Source organism: Hippocampus zosterae, chromosome 8 (assembly GCF_025434085.1).
Source record: "Hippocampus zosterae strain Florida chromosome 8, ASM2543408v3, whole genome shotgun sequence".
Classification (NCBI taxonomy): domain Eukaryota; kingdom Metazoa; phylum Chordata; class Actinopteri; order Syngnathiformes; family Syngnathidae; genus Hippocampus; species Hippocampus zosterae.
This window is the reverse complement of record NC_067458.1, coordinates 22,519,462-22,541,750: the sequence shown is the minus strand read 5'-3', so window position 1 is coordinate 22,541,750 and position 22,289 is coordinate 22,519,462. Positions and strand designations below refer to the sequence as shown.

General features: G+C 44.8%; 1 protein-coding gene and 1 long non-coding RNA gene across 3 annotated transcripts in view; both read left to right on the top strand.

Annotated features, from left to right (window-relative positions):
- Positions 1-22,289, top strand: part of LOC127605906 (uncharacterized) — a 96,742-nt gene that overhangs the window by 41,510 nt on the left and 32,943 nt on the right. The window lies entirely within an intron of this gene.
- Positions 1-22,289, top strand: part of sema6bb (sema domain, transmembrane domain (TM), and cytoplasmic domain, (semaphorin) 6Bb) — a 75,270-nt gene that overhangs the window by 23,721 nt on the left and 29,260 nt on the right. The window contains exons 5-16 of one of the 2 annotated variants that reach the window (XM_052073718.1): positions 328-426; positions 2,538-2,628; positions 3,526-3,645; positions 4,126-4,214; positions 4,487-4,704; positions 8,598-8,729; positions 9,608-9,757; positions 9,898-9,930; positions 11,649-11,828; positions 12,871-13,011; positions 13,399-13,476; positions 18,270-18,328. In XM_052073718.1, coding sequence (XP_051929678.1) covers positions 328-426; positions 2,538-2,628; positions 3,526-3,645; positions 4,126-4,214; positions 4,487-4,704; positions 8,598-8,729; positions 9,608-9,757; positions 9,898-9,930; positions 11,649-11,828; positions 12,871-13,011; positions 13,399-13,476; positions 18,270-18,328 — 1,390 coding nt within the window. The remainder of the gene's footprint in view (positions 1-327; positions 427-2,537; positions 2,629-3,525; positions 3,646-4,125; positions 4,215-4,486; positions 4,705-8,597; positions 8,730-9,607; positions 9,758-9,897; positions 9,931-11,648; positions 11,829-12,870; positions 13,012-13,398; positions 13,477-18,269; positions 18,329-22,289) is intronic. The other variant, XM_052073719.1, reaches the window with a different exon arrangement.

Below are 22,289 nucleotides of genomic sequence, written 5' to 3'. Positions count from 1 at the left end.
GCAGTGCGTACGACCGTTTCTAAAGTTAGCTGCGTTGCAACCCTGACGTCTTCAATAAAAAGCTCAGATGGGTCAGGCTTTCCATTCCTTGTTTGCCAAGTAGCCAACTTCCACACACATTTAAAATCAACCTCGACGGCTCCTGTTTTACATTAACTGACGACGATGAAAACAAAAGACATTTTTGAAGGAGAACATTTACAGGCATGACGAACGTCGTTCTTGACCTGCTCAATGCGTGCCCAAGATGTTACTCGGTGCCATAAAATGGACTCGAGTCAACTAAGCTCTTCCTTGCCCTTTTGTTTTGTTTTTGTCACCATGCAGGACGAATGTCGGAATTTCATGAAGGTACTCCTCAGTAGGCCCGGTGGCCTGTTTGTGTGCGGCACCAACGCTTTCAACCCGCTCTGTGCCAACTATACCGTAAGTATTAAAAAAAATAAAAAATAAAAAGAATGTCCGATCTGTTTGCCCTTTTATTTTTTTTTTCCCCCGTTCTCGTGTCGAGCTGTTCTTGTCGCTTGTTTGCTGAAAATGTACCCATCATGGCTGCTTTTAAATAAGAAAAAACACCTGTGAAATATTTTGGCATTTGGATAATTTTGAATTTTGAAAATTCGAACCGAATAATTGGGGTTTGGCATTAAAAAAAAAAGTCCAAATGGTTTTCATTTTTAAATAATCACCCATTTATACTTAAATTTAAAATTGTGTATAGCACTACACAGTTTTCAACATTATTCATTTATTTTGGGGGGGCAAGGTGCTCGCATAACTTGAGTACCCGTTTCAACCCTCAAGTACAGCGAAACCCGCGCTAGCAAAAAACTGTCAACAATTGAAAAAAAAATAGCCTTTCGTTGCCACAAGATGGCGGCAAAGCTCTCCACCCTGAAAACGCATTCTTCCTTTCGATAGGCCACTGATGTGGCCGCGCCAGACCACCTAGTTGTCGAGACACGAGTGCATACACGTTACTCGGAGAATGGCAGAAGATTAAGGATGGGGGGGGGGCCTCACGGTTACGTCACCTCCAATGACGTGACAGCAGATTTTGAAGAGGCGTCGAATGAATGAGAACATGTGAAGATATGAGTAATTTGTTTCTCTGCTTGGGTTAAAAAAAAAAATGATCGAAGAGAAAATATGAAGTCAACAAGGTTCTGCTAACAAGTGTTGACCGCCCCCGATGCTGTCAATTTTGCCCTCTCATCGCCTTACTCCCTTTCGTATTAGTCAAACACTCCACCGTTCTTCAATTTGCCGCAGTCCATCAGCATGCCGCTGAATTAGCTTCCCCAAAGGCACCCTGGCTCGCCTCTATCGCAACTTCAAACCACGGCAAGGAAAGGCACAAACAGTAAATGAGTCATTGGCTGGGCCGGCGATTGAATATTAAACGTTGGATCAAAGCCGAAATACTTTGATATTCAAAGGAAGATCATTTTTCATGGCTCATATTACAAGCGGCGGTGAGGCGCCGGCTCGTTATCTGTCAGCTACTAATGACAACTGTGCTCGACGCACCTGATTGCCTCGCTGTTTCCTTCCCTGGGGCCTAGTTAGCAATGCTAGCATCTTCTTTATTTAAAGCTGTGCCTTTAATGCAACACCGCCTACTGTATAATACCGTACACAAATCCCTTTTGTGGCTCGCCCGCACATAAATTCATGTCTTGACCTTTTTTTTTTTTCTTTTTGAAACAAGATGATAGAAGATTCTGTGAAAGCTCCGTCTAAATAGGGGAATAGTACCTCTAGTAATTCCGTCGGTGACATCGCGGTGTTGTCATCGTTAACGCACAGTTGTTGACCGCGCATTATTGCACTTTGGCCTCATACTTCGCTAGCAGTCCCGTCGTGCTGCTGGTGTGAATATTTTCAGATTAGCATCGTTTGGAATAGCTAAAACTAGCAATGCTAACCGTTCGCTAGCAGTCCCGTCGTGCTGCTGGTGTGAATATTTTCAGATTAGCATCGTTTGGAATAGCTAAAACTAGCAATGCTAACCGTTCGCTAGCAGTCCCGTCGTGCTGCTGGTGTGAATATTTTCAGATTAGCATCGTTTGGAATAGCTAAAACTAGCAATGCTAACCGCGTCGAGCATCCTTCAGTCGCTGATTGAGCAGATGCCTAATACATGAGCCGGCCATTGGTCCATTTCAAGCTTCAAACTTTGCCGCGCGGTAGGAAAGTTGGCTAGTCGGCTAACTGACTCATCAGTTCAATCACGGACACATAAACGGATGACTGGTGTGGGGAACTGGAGGAAATCGACTGATTTATTTGTGGGAACCTTTATCCATCCTCTGTGTGGTGTGTGTGTGTGTGTAATATTGATGCACCACTGTGTGACTCGCTTGTTGTCATTATTGCACCTAATTGCCACCAATGAATCGCTAGTGTACGCTTAGGCTAACACGCGCTAATTGTCATTCTCCAGTGGCTTGTTTTTCATAATACCCCTCCATTCACATCACGACTGATTGTTGTCTCGATGTTTGTGTATTCATACATGCGCGTGTGTGTCACAGGGGGACACTCTGGAAATGGTCAGTGACCCCGTCAGCGGAATGGCCAGGTGCCCTTACGACCCCAAACACGCCAACGTGGCCTTGTTTGCAGGTAAAGGTGACGCGCTGCTGTCCCTGCGTGTCGACAATGCTGCCACGATGTTCCGGCCGTACGCTGATTTGTTCTGTCGTCTCCGTAATGACTTGAGCGCATCATCATTAAGGAGGCTTTGTTGTTTGTCACCAGGGTGGATAATGGGCCTTTTATTATGCTCAGCTGCGGCTTTCTTCAATTTATTTAGCCGCCCCCGTTTGTTGATTTCACTTGATTTTAACACTTGGCGGTGTAATTGACCGGCCTTCCTCTATCCTTTATTTATTAATATTAACTTGTACTCCTGTGACAGCTGATACATTATGTACAATATGTACAATATGCATAATAAAGGGACCCGGGGGGGGGGGGGGGGGGTGGCCAAAACATTTTCAGCGGGGCGGCCAGGGTGACACGTTAAACTGACCATGTATGCATTTGCACACGTGAAAATAGCTGGAAAGTCACAGGTATCAACATCTTCCTCGAGATGTGGGCGTGGCCAGAGAGCCAGCACAAACAACCCAAATGGTGTCAAATGTGGGGAAAATTTTTATGTGAAATAGTATTAGGGTGTTTGCGTACACGCGTGTGCCTTCAAGAGGCGGGGCTCATTGATCGGCTGTCCAATTCACGTGTTGGATGTTTGCCTTTAAGGGGCGTGGCCTGTTGAGTGACGTAAGGAGAGGGCTTGTTTGTCTGTGAGCATCTCGGTGTAAGCTGTGGCCTACAGCAGCACTTTGCGAACCGTTCAATATGGAGTTGGAAGTGCATTGGTGACCATTTCTCCTGAAAATTGGCGATAAATAAAGTATTTGGAGGTTTACTGTAAAACATTCCTTGCCTTGAGTGTCTTCAGAGTAGTTTTGCTGGCAGCCCAAATGACTGACTCGTCTGTCAACTATCTTGTCACAGAGGGAAATCTGTTTACGGCCACCGTGACGGACTTCTTGGCCATTGACGCGGTCATCTACCGGAGCCTCGGAGACAATCCGGCTCTTCGCACCATCAAGCACGACTCCAAGTGGTTCCGAGGTACTCGAAGATGTGTCTGTGTGTGTGTGTGTGCGTGCGCATGCGGGTCATTTTGTGAAGAATTATGAGTATCGTAGACTTAAGGTTGAGTGTGCTCCAGCAGCTTTGACTACTTTATGTTGAGTTAGCAGCTGCTTGGACCCCCTCCCCCCCCACATCACTATTTCACCAGCTTAAGGCAGTAAAAAAAGTCGCTATCAGGCACCTAGCAGGTAAACATTGCCAGTATAAATCCAGTCAAACGACCATCTCTTCCCCTTCTCCGTGCCCACAAGCGAACGGCCCATAGCAATGCAATTGTGACCAAGTCGGGAGTAGAAAGTCCAGGTATCTGTTTTCAAATGCAGGAAGCATGGTCAGAAAAATAATCACTTGAGTCAAGTACAGATTAGCTGAAAAAATCGCCTTCAGCAAAGTATTTGTCGCCTTGCTAGCGCACGTCCAATACTTTCCTCTGCACTTTTTTATTGCCCAATGCAGAGCCTTTCTTCGTCAGTGCTGTGGAGTGGGGCCCTCACATCTACTTCTTTTTCCGAGAAATCGCCATGGAGTTTAATTACCTGGAAAAGGTAACAAAACGACAGTGACGCACTGTATGTCTTCCTCCACTGAGGGTGGCCGCCGTTCGGGAAGGGCCTTCGACTTAAATGGCAAAGGTCAACAAGAATGAAGGATTCATAGATGTTTTTTGAAACATTATATTTTTTTGCTGTAATTTTTCCGTTTTTTTTGGGGCGGGGGGTTGCTCAATTTTGGGGGGGACATTATTTTAAAAATGTGTAAATAAAATTGCCCCCCTCAGAGAAAACACCTCCTGCATGTATCAATTGTCTGGATGCAGGTTGTGGTGCCCCGTGTGGCCCGGGTGTGTAAGCGCGACCGGGGCGGATCTCAGCGCGTGCTGGAGAAGCAGTGGACGTCCTTCCTGAAGGCCCGACTCAACTGCTCCGTGCCGGGAGATTCCCACTTCTACTTCAACATGCTGCACTCCACAAGTCCCGTCATTAACATGCACGGCCGTGACATCATCCTCGGCGTCTTCTCCACACCGGCAAACAGGTACCGACCGGACCGTTGTCCACAATAAATGAGAATTGTCAGGATTTGCTCTTTTGTTTTCTTTCGGGTTTTTTCCCCACCTTTTGTCAGGCTACTCAGTGGCATGGAGGATGATGATGATGATGATGATGATGATGGGGTCGGGGGGGGGGGTTGTGGGGACGTGTTGTTCGAAGGCAGCTGAGTAAGTCAAGGACGAGGAAGTCGGTAATGGACAACACAGGCTTTCACAAGCTCTCAGAAAAGTGTTTCATCTGCTGCGTCTTATCTGCCGCTTTGGAAGAGCAATTGAACATGCGGACACACGCGAACATGAACACACACACTCGTTCATTGTATCCCAGATAAAAGCATTTAGCAGAGGCGGCAGACTCGTTTTCAATGTAGTTATGGTTTCCTTTACAAAGCTGTTTAACTGTATTAACTCTATATCGTGAATCCCTTCATATTTACCATGCATCCTTCACAAATTTACATATTCTGGTTTTTGAGTGGACCTATTCTTGGTTATTTGCTGAAAAACTCTCCTTTCCACCGTTTTATGCTCAGGCTAAATAGAAGCTTTCCTTTTGTGGCGCCTTGGTATTAAAGTGCAGTGAATTGAGGAGCTTCACTGACAAAAGTTATGCTTTGCTGCCATCTTGTGGCACAGGATTTCAAATTAAGCTTCCAAGCCTGGGTTGGGTTTTGGTTTGGGTTTGAAATTAGATTTTGAAGCCCAGTTTTAACCACAGTTAGGTGTTCATATTTTATGACAGGATTAGGTTTTCAAGTTATGATTTCAAATTAGCGTTTGGTGTTGAAAATCGGTATAACCGCACTGTTGGACACTTAACATTGCTTCAGGACTCTGTACTTTATATGTTTTTTTACACAGTACAGTATGTGCTTCATTTATATTCAAATTAAAGCAGTTGTTTTAACATAGGTCACTTGGCCAAAATTAGCAATGATTCTGAGGAGGAGAAGGAGAAGGAAATAAATGCCAAAATGTCCCACTGGTCCCAGGTGGCCTGCTGCGCCACACTAAGTGCTAGCTGGACAAATTGCTTCATCTGCCAGCACACAATGGAAGCTGGGCGCAAAGCCATAGAGTGCACTCGCAGGTGTTCGCTCATGTTGCCCTTGTGAAACATTTGCCACGCAAACAAGTCACAGAAGAGGAGACTATCTATCTCTCTATCTACCTATAAACACAAAACAACCATCTGTCTTTTATGTCTAGCTGTGTAGCTAGCTAGCTATCTATCTATCTATCTATCTATCTATCTATCTATCTATCTATCTATCTATCTATCTATCTATCTATCTATCTATCTATCTATCTATCTATCTATCTATCTATCTATCTATCTATCTATCTATCTATCTATCTATCTATCTATCTATCTATATAGCTAGCTAGCCATCTATCTAGCAAGCTAACCATCTATCTAGCTAACTAGCTATCTAGCTAGCTATCTATGAAGCTATCTAATCGAGTTAGCGAGCCACCACAAAGTGGTGGGAATTGAAAAAATATATATATTACTGCATTCAAGTATGTGGACTTAAGTATTTATTTCTCAGTTTACCTAATTTTCTCTTTTCTTTTTTTTTGCTGTATTTGTCTGTAGTGTGTTATGAAATGTGGTGAGTAAAACTAAACGGAATATTATAAAATTACATTATATATTATAAATCAGGATGTATTGTGTTGGAGTGTAAAGGCAAAAGCTCAAGTGAAGTGTAGTCGAAAAATGACCACTGATGTTTGGTCAGCTGAAAATGATGTGAGTGCTTGTTTGTTTGGGTTTCTAATGTGCACTGAGAGAGAGAGACAGAGACAGAGAGAAAAAAAAAACAAACAAGCAAGATCGGCTGCGTTCTCAGAGCGGGAGGCCAAGTTTGAATGTGCCGTGAATCCCGAGAGTGCATGATGACCACCTGAGAAAACACCACCAAATCAGGAAAGCAAGGAGCATATCTGTTTCAAATTGTCTTTCTCCCTTGAAATGAATTGATTTTTTTAGGGTGGGGGGAAGTTTTCTCCATCATCATCATCATCATCATCTGTCTGAATTTGTCAGTTTATACCTTATTTGCAGTTTTTTTGCTCTTTGTAAGCGTTCCACCTTTTTTGTGCCTTTTTTTTGGTCAGCGTTATGTGCTTTTTAATACATTTTTATCAGCAGTTTCACAATGTATTTATTATTATTATGATGATTATTATTTTGACAGATTTGAGTATATTGTCAGCTTTGTTGCATTTGTTAAAAGATGTCTCAGCTCTGTCAGCTTCTTCCCCGCCCCCACAGAAAAATCAACTAAGCGACACCAGTAACTTGAAAAACGAACAAAAAAAAATGGGCACTCCTAAATCCGAGTTCCACTTTATTTGTTTCGACTAAAGCGAAAGAGATTCTGATCCTGGATAACCTCACATTCATTTTAATCCTCAGGTTAAAAAAAACATGATCCTTATTTTTGCAGTTATAAAGTTGCCGCTAGTTGCCTGGCAACCTCATGGGGAGGACTTCATAGAAAAAGTCACTTACTGTAGCCAAGAGTGAGCCCCCCCCCCAAATCGCCCTCCCGCTGGTGCCCCCCCCCCCCCACTCCCCTCGCCCTCCAGCAAAACCACAACATGTTGTTCTTATAATTCACCTTTACAAGATGTGACATGTTTCCCTTTGAGAGGCAATTCTTTATTGTTGTTTGTCTCGCTCGTTATCTGCCGCCCACCCGGCGGCTTCATTTTCAACCGAATCATCCGAGGGGACGGAGTTGCAAAAAGGACAGTTTTGAACATTTTGTCTTGGCAAACGCTGTGTTGAAGTTGAACAAAAGGAAGGGCTGGAAAAGGGGGGCGCATTCATTTTTAACGGCCGGAAGGAGAATAAAGAGAACGTTCAAATGAGGCTTAAATGTTCGAAATGTCACTTCCAAGGCAGGATTAGGGTTTGGAATTAGGGTTTTCAAGGTACGGGTGAGGTTTTTGAGTTAGGGTACTGAATGTGGTTTAACGTTTCAAACAACCGTTCGGGTTTCAAGCCACGGTCAGGGTTTCAAATTAGGAGTCCGAGGCTTGGTTAGGGTTTGAAACATGGTGTCGATCGTCAGTTAGAGTTTCAAGTCTGTGTTAAAGGTTCAAAATTGGGTTTTAAGCCCTCATTAGGGCTTTAAAAATTTAATTTTTTTGCCATGCCGCACCTCGAAAGCCACTCTGTGGGTCTCCAAAACCAAAACAATAAAAATGTAAAAGTATTGCAATATTTTGCATTTTCAAGCAAGAGATTTAGTTTTTTTTCTTGTTCCACCGTTCGCACCACACGTTATTCGTCATCTGAGGCGGTCGAGCATTCCTTGGACGGGGCGTTTTTTTTTTTTTCATGTGAGTCTTTGCATGTGGGCGGTGGACAGATGCGGCGCTCCCCCATGACAGGGTTCACCGCCAGTTAAAGCGCCCCCGTGACTCAGCAGGCGTTGTTGGCGCCCTTCATTTCCTTCACGCAAATCCCCCCCACCCCCCTCTGTCGGTTTTGTGACGGGGAGGAATAAGCTGTGACTCATTTCCTGTTTTTGTTTTATTTTCCTGAAATTCACGCCAAGACTTTTCTAATCTCTCTCTCTTGCATCCAGCGCCTGTTTTTTTTTTTTTTTTTTTTTTTCGTAAGCCGCCGACTTGACAGGTTCCATCTTTGCCCGTCATTCGTTTTGCTCTTTGTAACAATTCCCCCTTTTGTTTTCAAGCACTGACTGTGAAAAAATCAAAAGCCCAAATCCAATTTGTCGTCTTTTGCTTGGGTGTCTGTCCCCGGATGGTGGCCGCAAGCCTCATTATTGGTGCATGAAAGGATTCAGCACAAATATTTTTTTTTTCCTCCCCCCTATCCATCCGTCTGTGTCCGTAGCATCCCCGGCTCGGCCGTGTGCGCCTTTGACATGGAGCAGTTGGCCGCCGTGTTCGACGGCCGCTTCAAAGAGCAGAAGTCAGCCGAGTCCATTTGGACGCCCGTTCCCGATGAAGTCATCCCCAAGCCGAGGTGAGCGACACCGGACGGAATCTAGTCGATCTGGGCTGGGTTCCAGCTGCACCTGCGATCGATAACGATCCAGGATATCGAAATTTCATTCATTCATTCATTCATTCATTCATCTTCCGAGCCGCTTGATCCTCACTAGGGTCGCGGGGGGTGCTGGAGCCTATCCCAGCCGTCTCCGGGCAGTAGGCGGGGGACACCCTGAATCGGTTGCCAGCCAATCGCAGGGCACACAGAAACGAACAACCATTCGCACTCACACTCACACCTAGGGACAATTTCGAGTGTTCAATCAGCCTGCCACGCATGTTTTTGGAATGTGGGAGGAAACCGGAGCACCCGGAGAAAACCCACGCAGGCCCGTGGAGAACATGTAAACTCCACACAGGGAGGCAGGAGCTGGAATCGAACCCGGTACCTCTGCACCGTGAAGCCGACGTGCTAACCACTGGACTACCGGGCCGCCCTGATATCGATTTTTTTTTTTTTTTTGATCTACACTTTACCCACACTGCACACTCCAAACACACTCGCGTGTATTAAAAACAGGCTTATTAAATGTATTAAAACACTTTTTCAAGGATCCCGTCACCCCCCCCCCCCCCCCCCTTCTCAGTCTTGCTCACACATTCCCAAATCGGAGGCGAAGCGTTTGTCCCTCCTAGTTAGTCCGCTTGCAAAACTGACACGTAAGACGGATTTACCGTCCTTTTGGAGATGAACTGAGTAATGAGACAAGGAGATGAAAGTGTGTCGTTTCTCTTTAGTCCCCCGCAACAAAACCGTCAGAGAGAGACCCCTTGCTTAATATGTGTCGCCCCATACATGGAAACAACAGAGACATGCTATGACTTTTTTTGTCTTGTTGTTTGTTTTCTCAGACCCGGAGGTTGTGCCGTTCAGGGTTCCAAGTTCAATTCGTCCAACTCGTTCCCGGATGAGATGCTTAATTTTGTCAAGACGCATCCGTTGATGGATGAGGCCGTCCCATCACTTGGACAAAGGCCGTGGATAGTCAAGACCATGGTCAGGTGAGATCACAAGTCCCTATGGGCCCGATTTGGAAGGATATCAATACCGATGCCATTGAATTGGGAGTTGAATTGACCGAGTGCTTCCACGTCCTTCAAACGTTTAACACAAATGGTCTTTGTTCCCTTTTTCTTCTTAGAGGTGCAACACTGGATGTAGGTTTAAAAACAAGGTAAGGAGAAAGCATGGCGTTGAAAAGTAAGCGGGGTCCGAATTGTGTGACCCCCCTTTCGAACCGCCTAACCCGGAAAATGGCTCTCCGAATAAATGGCCACAAAGAACGTGCCGAGAGTGGAGCACGCCCAGCTCGTCGGTTGCGTTCGCGCGTCTGGGATGCCGCCATAGCCCTGTCTAAATCTCTCGACTGAGAGAGAAGCATTGTGTGTCAGGGAAGTGCTCTGTTTAGCCTGGGTCGTTAGTGGAAGTTGTGGAGAGTCATTTTATTTTATTTTATTTTATTTTATTTTATTTTATTTTATTTTATTTTATTTTATTTTATTTTATTTTATTTTATTTTATTTTATTTTATTTTATTTTAATTTAATTTAATTTAATTTATTATAATTTTTTTAAGGTTAGTGTTATAAGTAAAGTTCAGAGCCCATAGTTGGAAGCAAACACGGTGAAGTAGCAAATTCCCGATATGCTGCACAAAAATTGAATAAGCCATCAACCCATGATTACATTCTTTCAAAGCCTTTTAAAATCTTGTTCTTGCACTTTGGGTTTGCAGAGTACTCTACAAAAGTAGGAAGTTACTTTTGTTTCTTTCGTTTGCCTTGAAATGTCTTTGATTCTTTCGTGATAAATCCTTTGCAAAGTTGTACTTTGAATTATTTGAAGCAAGTTGAGTTACCTTTGAGTTGAAATTTGCTTTATAAATAAGCCACTTTTCCTCACCTTGCATGAATTCGGGGCTTCAGGTCGTAGCCTCTTCGGAGTGCCTCGTTGTCACGGCATGGGAAAAGCCCGACGGTGCACCGGTTGGGATTTGATCCCGCCACTGAAAGCTAGATGCGGATACACAGTATTTTTGCATTCCAACATCCGTTACAGATGGCATCCATTTTTTTTTCCCCAGGTCATCGTCGTCGCATTTGATTGACGCTTGACAAGCGAAGCCTCATTTTATGTATCGCTCGCGCCGGTTTATTTATTTATTCGTCATGAAAATTTAGTAGGAATGTGGTGTGTCAAACTGAGATGTTTATTCTCACTTTACCGGGACTTTAACGGCGAGTTGCTGCGCCTAACTTACGATTGCCTCGGAGGAATAACGTGCTTGTCTTTTAATTTTTAATTTTTTTTATTTTTATGGCACATAAACAATAGGACGATTGAATAAATAAATGGTGGCCGTCTACACTCGGTACTTCATCTCCCCCCGCCGGTGACGTACGCGCGGCAGTAAAATTTTGCATTCCCGCTTATCCGCGTCTAAACACAATCCATAATCTCGTAAACAATTATGTTTCCCTCACCGCGTAAAAGGATTAAGCCGTAGAAATCGGGCCGGGCGGGGTTGAAAGTAATGGAGCTGTCGGAAGTAAATGGACTCAGGTTGTTCCGTGGCACGCTTTCCATCATCTGTTGCGAGCGTTCAAACTGTCGCTCATCCACGAGGGGGATTTACTGGGCACCAGATAAAAAGGGCACTGTGAAGCTTTGGCCACAAAATGATGGCCGCAGTCCAGTTGCGCTCTTCTTTTGTTTTCTTTGTGTAATTAACGCCCCGACATGGAACGTAATTAGTGCACAACGCAAATCTCATCGGCATTTCAAATTCATTCCGTTCCAGTCCCCGTTGCATGTTGTCTTATTTGATTTCTTGTAAAAAAAATTTTAAAAAGATCCCAAAGATGTTGTTTTTCCCCTCCACACTGTGCGCAGGTACCAATTGAATAAGATTGTGGTGGATTCGGAAGCCGGACCGTACAGGAACCGCACGGTTCTGTTCTTGGGCTCCAGCCGGGGGACCGTCCTCAAGTTTCTCATCATGCCCAACCAGGACAACACGGTCACCAGCAGCAATATCTTCCTGGAGGAACTGGAGGGCTTCAACCCTGAAAAGTAAGACTGAAGCCAGCAAGCATTTGCCAAAAAAAATATATATATATATTGGTCCGATACAACAGTTTAATGCAAGGCGAGGCGGCACTGTTGAGATTTCATGCACCGGCTAAATCAATGTGCTTCACGGCATTCAACATAAAAACATTTGAAGGCATTAACTAACAAAATCAATGAAAAAAAAAGGACACACAAAGAGAACTGAAGACATTTAAAAGCAAAGTAAAGGAATATCTTTTTTGATCTTGCCCCATTTTTTTTTTTTTTGTCTCATCACAACCGATCGAGTTGCACAAATTCTGTCTGGAGTTAAATGGGTGCCATCTGGTTTTGATGTGCACCCCCCAGAAAGAGATCAATGAAGATAAAAAGATGTTTATAAAAAGACGTGGAAGGAGGGGCCTTTAATTGTCACCCCGGAGGGCAAAATTGATTGAAGTTTTTTTTTTTCTTTGACATGCAATCACAATCATCGAGAAAAGGACTCGTCTGTGTCTATGTTTGGTTAAAAACAAAACAAAAGCGTCGTTCGGAGACAGACAATAACTTATTTGTACCCAAGCCAAATTTGGAGTAAAAGAGATTTTTATTTTTATTTTAACGCGTCAATTTTGGCTGCAAATTAGACAAGAAAGTAGCAGTGTAAGACCCGATTAAAAAAATACATATACTTGTTGATATTTTCTTTCTTTTTTTTCCATTCTTTAATATTTTGACCCCTATTTATATTATATTATATTATATTATATTATATTATATTATATTATATTATATTATATTATATTATATTATATTATATATTATTATAAAATATTTTATTATTTTCTATTAATATTTAATATTTTTCAAAATGTCTCCATACGTGCAAATACGTCGTCGGAAATCTAGTTCGAAGATATTGTGGTTTATGAACGTAGCAAAATGTCTCTTTAAAAAAAAAACTTTCCACACAATTTACTGCATCTCGTTTTAAATTTTTTTTTTTTTTAAATTGATCCGTTTTTTTTGAGGGGGGGCCTGCGTGTGTGTATCCTTGTTGCAGGTGCGCCGGTGACTCTCCGCAGGCCAGGCAGCTGTTGTCTCTGACTCTGGATCGAGCGAGTCACACGCTCATCTTGGCCTTCCCCTCCTGCGTGGCGCGAGTGCCCGTGGCACGCTGCCAGCTTTACTCGCGCTGCATCAAGTGAGTCCACCGCTGCTTTTCCACACGCGCCAGCACAGATTTGCACGCGCGCCCTCGCACTTCCAATCAAATCGAAACTTATAATCGATGGTATAAAAATTGAAAGAGTACTTTTATTTCATGACGGTTGTTTGCATAAACAATGAGCATGCGTGTCCAAATCTCCCCTTCAAAATCTCAAACTGCATTACCGACCGTTTGCATTCCACATGAGAGCTACAGGTGGATATTCACACAGCTGGAAAATCCTTTGGAAATTCCCACGCACGCAGGAAATCCATCCCCAAATTCATTTCATTCTCGGAAATGGAGAATGAACCCAAAAGAATTTCTGTCCTGGCGATCCGATTCTGGGTACGAGTCTGACGTTCGGTTTCCCCCGCGTAGGAACTGCATCGCCTCCAGGGACCCATACTGCGGCTGGACCAGAGGAAGCACCTGCTCTTTCCTGCGCCCCGGAACCAGGTAACAGAACTCCTCAAGCTTGCATTCTTCTTCATTGACCGTGAATTTTTTTGCTAGCTTTATGCTAACGTTCAATGCGAAACGCCATAGACGGGCTCTAAGATATTAGCACTAAGGTTCTAGTGGTTATCAGAATCAGAATCAGAATCATCTTTATTGGCCAAGTATGTAGAACACACAAGGAATTTGTCTCCGGTATAACACGCTGCACTAGTATCATCGTAAACAACAAAATCATTGAACCATTTTAGAGTAACCAAGTAGTTTTGTAGTACCATTTTGTGGTGCAAGAAGAGTGACTACGTCGGTGACTGTTTAAGGAGTTAATGGCTAGAGGGAAGAAGCTGTTTAAGTGTCTACTGGATTTGGTGCGCATGGATCTGTAGCGTCTGCCTGAGGGGAGTGGCTGAAAAAGGTGGTGGGCAGGGTGCGAGGGATCCAGGAGGATTTTCCATGCCCTTGTCTTGATTCTTGCAGTGTGCAAGTCCTCAAGAGTGGGTAGGGCGGTTCCAACGATTTTTTTCTGCCGTCCTAACTGTCCGTTGAAGTCGGATTTTGTCCTTTTTCGTGGCGGCCCCAAACCAAACCGTGATGGAAGAACACAGGATTGATTCGATGACTGCCGTGTAGAACTGTCGTAGCGCCTCCTGTGGCAGGCCATGCTTCCTCAGCAGCCTCAGGAAGTACATCCGCTGCCGGGCCCTTTTCAGGATGGAGATGGTGTTGACTTCCCACTTCATGTCCTGGGAGACTGTGATTCCCAGGAACTTGAAGGTCTCGACGGTTGACACAGGGCAGTCGGCTAGTGTGAGGGGCAACTGAGGAGAAGAATGTTTCCTGAAGTCCACGATCATCTCTACAGTCTTGAGCGTGTTCAGCCCGAGGTTGTGTCGGCCGCACCAGAGCTCCAGCTGCTCCACTTGTTGGCGGTACGCAGACTCGTCGCCGTCTTTGATGAGACCGATGACCGTGGTGTCGTCTGCGAACTTTATGAGTTTGACAGCTGGATCTGTTGAGGTGCAATCGTTTGTGTAGAGAGAGAAGAGCAGTGGCGAGAGGACACATCCCTGTGGGGTTACAAAACTTCAATCAAGCCTTGAACACACAAGGAGCAACAACGCATACAAGCAGAACATAAAAACGCATGGGGAAGTGTGTTATGATCCAGGTGAAACCAAGGTTGAACTTTTTGACATTGATTCCAAAATGGATGCTAGGCGCCCTCGCCTGAAGGAAACCGGACCGTCAGTGACGCACGGGAGAGCTTCGAGTTTATCTCCTGGCGTTTTTTTAGTAAGCTGGTTTGGAATTCCTGTTTTGAGAGGAACAGCTGTGCCGTCTAAGTGGCTGGTCAGTCACCCGCGATTGGTTCAAGATGTCTCTTGCTAGAACCGCATGAGACCGCCGCTTCTTTCACTTAGCGGTGTAGGGCGCGCTCTCACCTGCCGCTGCCGTCCAGACAGCTCATTAAATTAGGAGCTCCGAGATCGCCGATTGTGGAGCCAAGAAAAACACACAAAGCTAGCCCGCGAATACCCGCGCGGGCCGTTAAAAGGCCTTTGTTGTCGGCCGTCCGTTTGATTTGATTTAACGAGGCCGCTCCGCTCGCCGATCGATTCTGCTTCCAGTTCCAGGGAGATTCCTCCAGGCGGGATGACGTGACACAAGCCCCTTTTCTACAAAGCGTGGCCGGAACACAAACCTGTCATAAGAGCATTTTTATGCTTCAGGAAACCTTTAGGTCTGAATTTCGGAGGGGCTTGGAACGGATTAGGGCAAGACTTTGAAGTCAAGATGGCGCCCGAGTAGGCAGCCGTCAGCAAGTGCTCTCATGAGCCTTGCTTTTTTTGTTGTTCTTGTGTTTCTTTTGTCACTTTGTGTTTGTTGTTACGTCGTGTGGACTTGATGTGGACCTTTTTCAGCATTTTTTGGCCACGACATTCATCAAGGAGGAGACTCTGTGCTTGGTGGTTGCGCCTTCTCGGCAGCATGGGTATACCAGCACTGTTTTTGACTGGAGGAATGTCGGCGCCATTTGACTGTCGTTGCTGGACAGTCCCGGGGCGCTTGTGTCTTGCGCCTGTAATGGGCAGCATTTTTCACAGCCCCGCTTTGTTCAGCGGAGAGATCGGTGCTGTTGAACGGTCTGCAGCTGGATGGATGGAGGTCTTGAGGAGCCGACGATGAGAAGAAAGGAGCGTTGGCGCGGAGTGCCGATGCGGATTTGGAGCTGGGAGTCGCGGCTTGGAGTTTGAAGCGGATTACGTGGGACAGGAGAAGTGAACTAATCTCTTTTCGTCAATGGACGTTTTCATAACTTTGCTGCTGTGAATCTGGAATTTCTCCATTGCGAGACTAATAAAGGTTTTCTTAATTTACATGGAAAACGCGCCTCGACTTACAAAATTTTCTAGTTCATACATTTCTTCCAGAAGCAATTAATTTCGTAAGTAGTGGCAATTTCACTTGACGCATGAAGTCAACTAATCGCTCATCTCGTAATATGAGCTTTTTTTGTTTTTATGGATGGTTTAGTTTGTTGCTATGCTTGTAAACAGGCGTCAGGTGTTTTTGAAATATTCAATTCAAGTCCTAATGAAATATTTTTGGCCATCATTTTCCGCCTGATTAATTTCCCGGCCTTTGTGTGTTCGGCAGCGTCGCGGCCCCGAGTACTACTTGACTCTGTTTTCGCAGCTGTGTTTTCTTTCCTTTGGTCGGCTCTCATTTCATCTCGGCTTCCTATCGCCCGCCCGAGAAGTTTGTTAAAATGTCACAGACGAAGCGAGTCACGCAGGGGCGCTCACTTCAAGGGCTTCCGACTCAATTGAGTCGGGCCTCGGAAAAATCCGCATTCTCAAAGGCGCTCGCCGTCACTTTGTATTTGTGTACGTCCCCCCCCCCCCCCCCCCCCGATGCTAAATAAGGTCAGCAAAATGTATCAATCCGAAGCAGCTGTCAGCAGTTGGACTCACTTTTTATCAAACGCGTTTCTGACGACGTCACAGTGATGATCACGTCCGTTATTTGCCAAAATCCAAGTTACTCACAAATATGACTGAAAATATCAATTTTCAGAGGCTCGGGTGTGAGTGCAGCAACTCACAATGTAATCATATTTTTATTATTTTTATTATTTTTTGTTTTTTTTTGTTTTTTTGACGTAGCGGCATCCCAAACTTGGAGAGAGGGATGTTGCGTGATATCTTATTTATCAGGCCACGAGTACAATCCCGGCGGCCCAGCTATGAATGATATATGAAGAAATCTTTAGAGAAGGTATCCTAATAAAACGGCAGGATTTGTTTTCTGCTGGACAAAATTCATTTGGATATCAATATTGCATTGTTTTGAGATCAAAGGCTGCCCGGGGTGCGAAATTGAACACCCGGAGAACAGAAATAGGGTCTGAAATATAAATGTGGCGTCAACATTTTTTTTGGGGGGGGGGGGGGGTGTGATGACCACGGGAAAACACGAGCAGTTGTCTTTCTCGGTTATTCCTTGGCAGGAGGAGCAGAGATTACCCAGCGTCGTCAATAAATAAATCAACAGAAATTCAAGCCAAACATCCAATTGTGATACGCGAACCACATGCTCCTTCATCAAACGTTATTCAATAAACGATAAAACGAATATTGTGATCCCCAATATGTCCGCCTCGTTCTGTTCTAAATATTCAGTGGCTTGTTTTTGTGCACTTTATTCATTTTTACTTCCGAGCCGCTTGATCCTCACTAGGGTCGCGGGGGGGTGCTGGAGCCTATCCCAGCTGTCTTCGGGCAGTAGGCGGGGGGCACCCTGAATCGGTTGCCAGCCAATCGCAGGGCACACAGAGACGAACAACCATTCGCACTCACACTCACACCTAAGGACAATTTAGAGTGTTCAATCAGCCTGCCACGCATGTTTTTGGAATGCGGGAGGAAACCGGAGCACCCGGAGAAAACCCACGCAGGCCCGGGGAGAACATGCAAACTCCACACAGGGAGGCCGGAGCTGGAATCGAACCCGGTACCTCTGCACTGTGAAGCCAACGTGCTAACCACTGGGCTACCGGGCCGCCCAAACCGGAGCACCCGGGGAAAACCCACGCAGGCCCGGGGAGAACATGCAAACTCCACACAGGTAGGCCGGAGCTGGAATCGAACCCGGTACCTCTGCACTGTGAAGCCAACGCGCTAACCACTGGACTACCGTGCCGCCCTGTGCACTCTATATTCACAACAAATTATTTACAGAATAAATTTTGTTAAAATACCAATGTCGAGGATACCCCCCCCCCCGCCCTATCCCCCAGAAGTATGACCAATTTGGGTCAATGGTGAAACTCATCAAAAGTGACTGCATGACACACACACACACACACACAGGAGCTGAGATTCACCCCATCAATAGCGAACGTCAACGGCGAAGATGCTGACCGAGACTTTTTTTTTTTGCAACTCGGCTCATTAAGCCGCTTCATTCAACTCCCCGCGGGTATCCGTTGATCTTTCAATTAGTGCTGTGTTTCGTTATTAGTGTCATAATAAAGCCACGGGGGCATCTTCATTCTCTATTTGCTTGTTTCTGTTTCTAATGAATGCTTTACAAAGCTTGTGGTTTGAGAAGCCTTTTCTCCTTCAGAATGGAGTCGGATTTGAAACACAAAATTAAAGTCCCGGTCATAAGTAGAGCATGTTTTGGGGTGATTTTTGTCAAACAGCGTCAAAGAAATTGTATCCAATATGTTGCCAGTAACACATTAACACATCATTAATCTTTTGTTCTTTTTGTTTCCTCCTTGACAGGCTGCCGTTTGAACAAGACATCGAGCAGGGAAACGTGGCTCACTTGGGCGACTGCGACGGTAAGCGGCGCTTGTTTGTAGAAGCAGAGATAGGATGATAGGAAAAAAAACTGTTAAAAGTAAAACTACAGACTCTAAGGGTTTGGAAACGAGCTCTCATTGTGTTTTACAATAATACTTAACTATATTTATGATTTCATTACGGACCTGTTTGCACAAAACGAAATGTGGGGGGGGTCTCCGTTGCTGAAAAGCAAGGTCGCAGTCAGTAAACGGGGGGGCCCGTCTCGTCTCTTTGTGCCACTACGGTTCTTTCTTGACAATCATGCCATGTTTTTGTGGTTCAGAGAAAATCTAGAACAGTTCAGTTTCATTGGAGTGAAGTCTCGAAACTTGATGCGGGTTCGCAGTTTTTTTTGTTGTCACAAGTTGGTCGACGTGCAAAATTAAATCGCTGCCCAGGAGTTGTCAACTGTCATTTTAAGGTATCGAGCATCATGGAAGCTGCCGATACTTGCCACCAATGCTTAATCTGACATTGAATAAATCCTCCTGGGCAGTAGTTGGCGCTATACTGCTGCAGTGACTCATCAATCTGCGTCAGAAAAAGATTAATGTCTTTGTTCACAATTTTTTGTCATTGTGTTGAATTAAATGTTCTACACCAAAAAGTACTCAATCGGTGGGTACTCAGAGTAAAGTCTAGTATCTATCTAAAAAAAAGTGATGATGAGCATCCCAGCAAAAAAATGACCTTTACTGTCCAAAATGTGCATGACCAATTTTTAAAACGACCACAAAAAAAAATTATCTCAAAATAGTTTAAAGTTCCCTTCCAGTATTTCGCATGTTGTTGTTTAAGCCGTTAGCTCTTTTAGGCACGGCATTTATGCTATCTCAACGTCACGTTCCCATAACTTTGCCGACGTTGTTATTTGACGAACAAAAATGTTAAACAACCTTAAAAAATAAAACAAATTCACCTTATGTCTATATGCATAAAATGGCAAATGTACTTGAAAGTAACAAAAATAGTGTTTGGTTTCTTCCCGCCACTAGCAGTAAGCGATAGCAAGCGTGCGCGTGTTTCCGCTCGCGTCAGATGAAACGCGACGCAAATAAACAACGGCGCGGCGTCCCCCCCCCCACCCCCTCCTCTCCCCCCACGAGAGTCGGCGCCGCCGCCATCCAACACAAAAGCCAGCCAGCCGACCGCTCTGATTTAAGCGCGGGAGCCGGCGAGCGCGCTCCCGCTGCGTGTTTTCAGCTGACTTTGTTCTTCTCGCTTGTTTACTCTGTCCTTACATGTACACGTTAAAAAAAAAAAAATAATAATAATAATTTAAGCTTTTGTTCCATCAACTTGTGGCTAATTATGTGCTCCTCCAGCTAATTCCGCCTTCATGTTAACTTTTTCCTCCGGCTTACGGAATTCAATTTTGGTTCACCTCGTATTTTATATTAAACCATCGACTCCAGATGAGGTTTTTGGATGCTCCCCCCGACACGCACACACCGACCTCACTTTCCTCTCTTTCATCTTAGCACTAATTCCAGTGCGTGCAAATTAATCCTTTGCCTCTGAACGTCGCCCGAGTTCATGCGGCGTGTACTCCCTGTGAAAAGAAAAGATAAATATTGGCTAATCACCACACAAAATCCGGTTGGAGATTAGCATCCCTGTTTGATGTTACGCTGCCACTTCAGATTGCTGGAAAAATCTCAATGGGGGAGGGGGGGGGGGTAATGGATGGAGAGCCCGAAGAAATGCCCACTGCTTACCCATGGATTAACGCTAATCATTTGTAACCATATCTGGCTACTTGAGGATTGTTTTTTTTTTTTCCTCTGCCAAGTTACTAATAGAAACAATATGAGTTGCATTCTACCAGATGCTACACTGGATTCATAGCTAATCACGAACCCTACGAGTCCCAGTGCAGCAATAAAACAAACATACTGAACCAATGTGCAGTACTGCGGTATTTATTTATATTCTAAAATGGCGACGGGCGAGTAAACGAGAGTCAAGGGCCAAAAATTTTAAGGCATCGAGGACTCGTGATAGATACCGATACTAGTCACGATACTCAAAGCAAAAAATATATATATATAAATATGTAAAGCCCGGTAGTCCAGTGGTTAGCACGTCGGCTTCACAGTGCAGAGGTACCGGGTTCGATTCCAGCTCCGGCCGCCCTGTGTGAAGTTTGCATGTTCTCCCCGGGCCTGCGTGGGTTTTCTCCGGGTGCTCCGGTTTCCTCCCACATTCCAAAAACATGCGTGGCAGGCTGATTGAACACTCTAAATTGTCCCTAGGTGTGAGTGTGAGTGCGAATGGTTGTTCGTTTCTGTGTGCCCTGCGATTGGCTGGCAACCGATTCAGGGTGTCCCCCGCCTACTGCCCGGAGACGGCTGGGATGGGCTCCAGCACCCCCCGCGACCCTAGTGAGGATCAAGCGGTACGGAAGATGAGATGAGATGAGATAAATATGTAAAATCGGATGAGGAATACGTCTTCCTTGCGAGCCGTTTGACGTACGGGTGAATCGTCACGCGCATTCGAAAGACAGAACGATCTTTTTTCAGAATTATCTTAAGAATTAGCAACGTATGAAATGGCAGCTATTATAGGTGGTAGCGGTAACCAAGAGTACTGCAATGTGAATACTCATACAGGTATCGTTCAGAAACAAAAGTGGCACGGAACATTCCAATTCTTTCCCTGAGGTTTGCGGCTATCGAATATTTTCAAAATGGCCGATTCTATAGATTTTTTTTTTTTGGATGGTACTAGTACAAAATGCGCTTGTGAGGTGAAGGTATTAATGTTGTCCATTTGGGCTTGCCATCCTCAAGTTCTACCCTTTAGTACGTGTGACTTTGAATGTTTTGTAGCTTTGAAAGGCGTGGCCTGGTGAGTGATGTGGGAGTCAGCGAATGAGTGGAGTTAGCGGTTGCTAGCTTAGCTTAGCCAGTCTGTGCGTTGAGTCCCTGGATGCCCAGAGCAGCTCATAAATGTACCAGGATGTATTTATTTTAATCCTGTTTATTCAAAGACAGTACACTAGCGACTCTTTCTCGTTGACCACCCTTGGGGGTGGGGGGCAACACAATAAGCTCCAACCGTAGCAGTGGGAGGCTATATTAAGTTAGCTAACCTATTTTTCTCAGCTCGTCGACGTTGCTCATGTTTTTAAAGTGTGAACCGGTCCTAAACTTTCAACATTCCGTGTTTTTTTTTTTTTGGATTCCGCTCTTTCCTCCTGACTTGTGCTCATAGTAATCGGAGTCGATAGCAACATTCGTCCATCTACAAAAAAAATTCAAATTAAATAGAGTAAGACGCGCGATTTGGTGCGCAGTCATTAAAGGGCAACCCAGTCTTATGTGCTGCTAACGTGATTGAAATTTTAACTGCCAATCACTCCTGTCATGATTTCTACCCCCCCCCCCCCCACCACCACTGCCTGATTAAGTTTTAATAACGAGCCGGCTTATTAAAACCTATACATTATTAATGTGCTTCCATATTTCAGTTTTGCGTGCGTGAGATCTTTTTTTTTTTTTAAGCTGTCGAAACTCTGATCTCATCCTGACTTTTTCATCCAAAGTGAATTAATTTGAGTGAACTCATTTGCGAAAGGCGCGTCCTTGAAAAAAAAAAAAAAAAAAGTACGCACAAGTTTTCCTAACGTGTGCTTATCGAGATAAACGAGGACGTGATGAAAGAAAATAGCCCATATTTCATCCTCGCTTTTACTTTTGAATCTCTCGTCTGCACCTCTTGGCGTGTCTCAAGTGCCTCTCGCCACCCGTCAAGTGTGAAATCACGCATTCTGCAACATTTGTTTTGCACTGCCTGGATCCCAAAATGGGCCTTCAAGCAAACAAGATGTTCGGATTTTTCATTTAGTGCAGATTATAGTGCACCGCGCTCCGGGAGAGCTGCAGTGTTGTCGGATGCGCAGATTGGTCGCTGTTCCTCAAAAACATCGAAAAGAAGCGCAAAGTGGCAGTT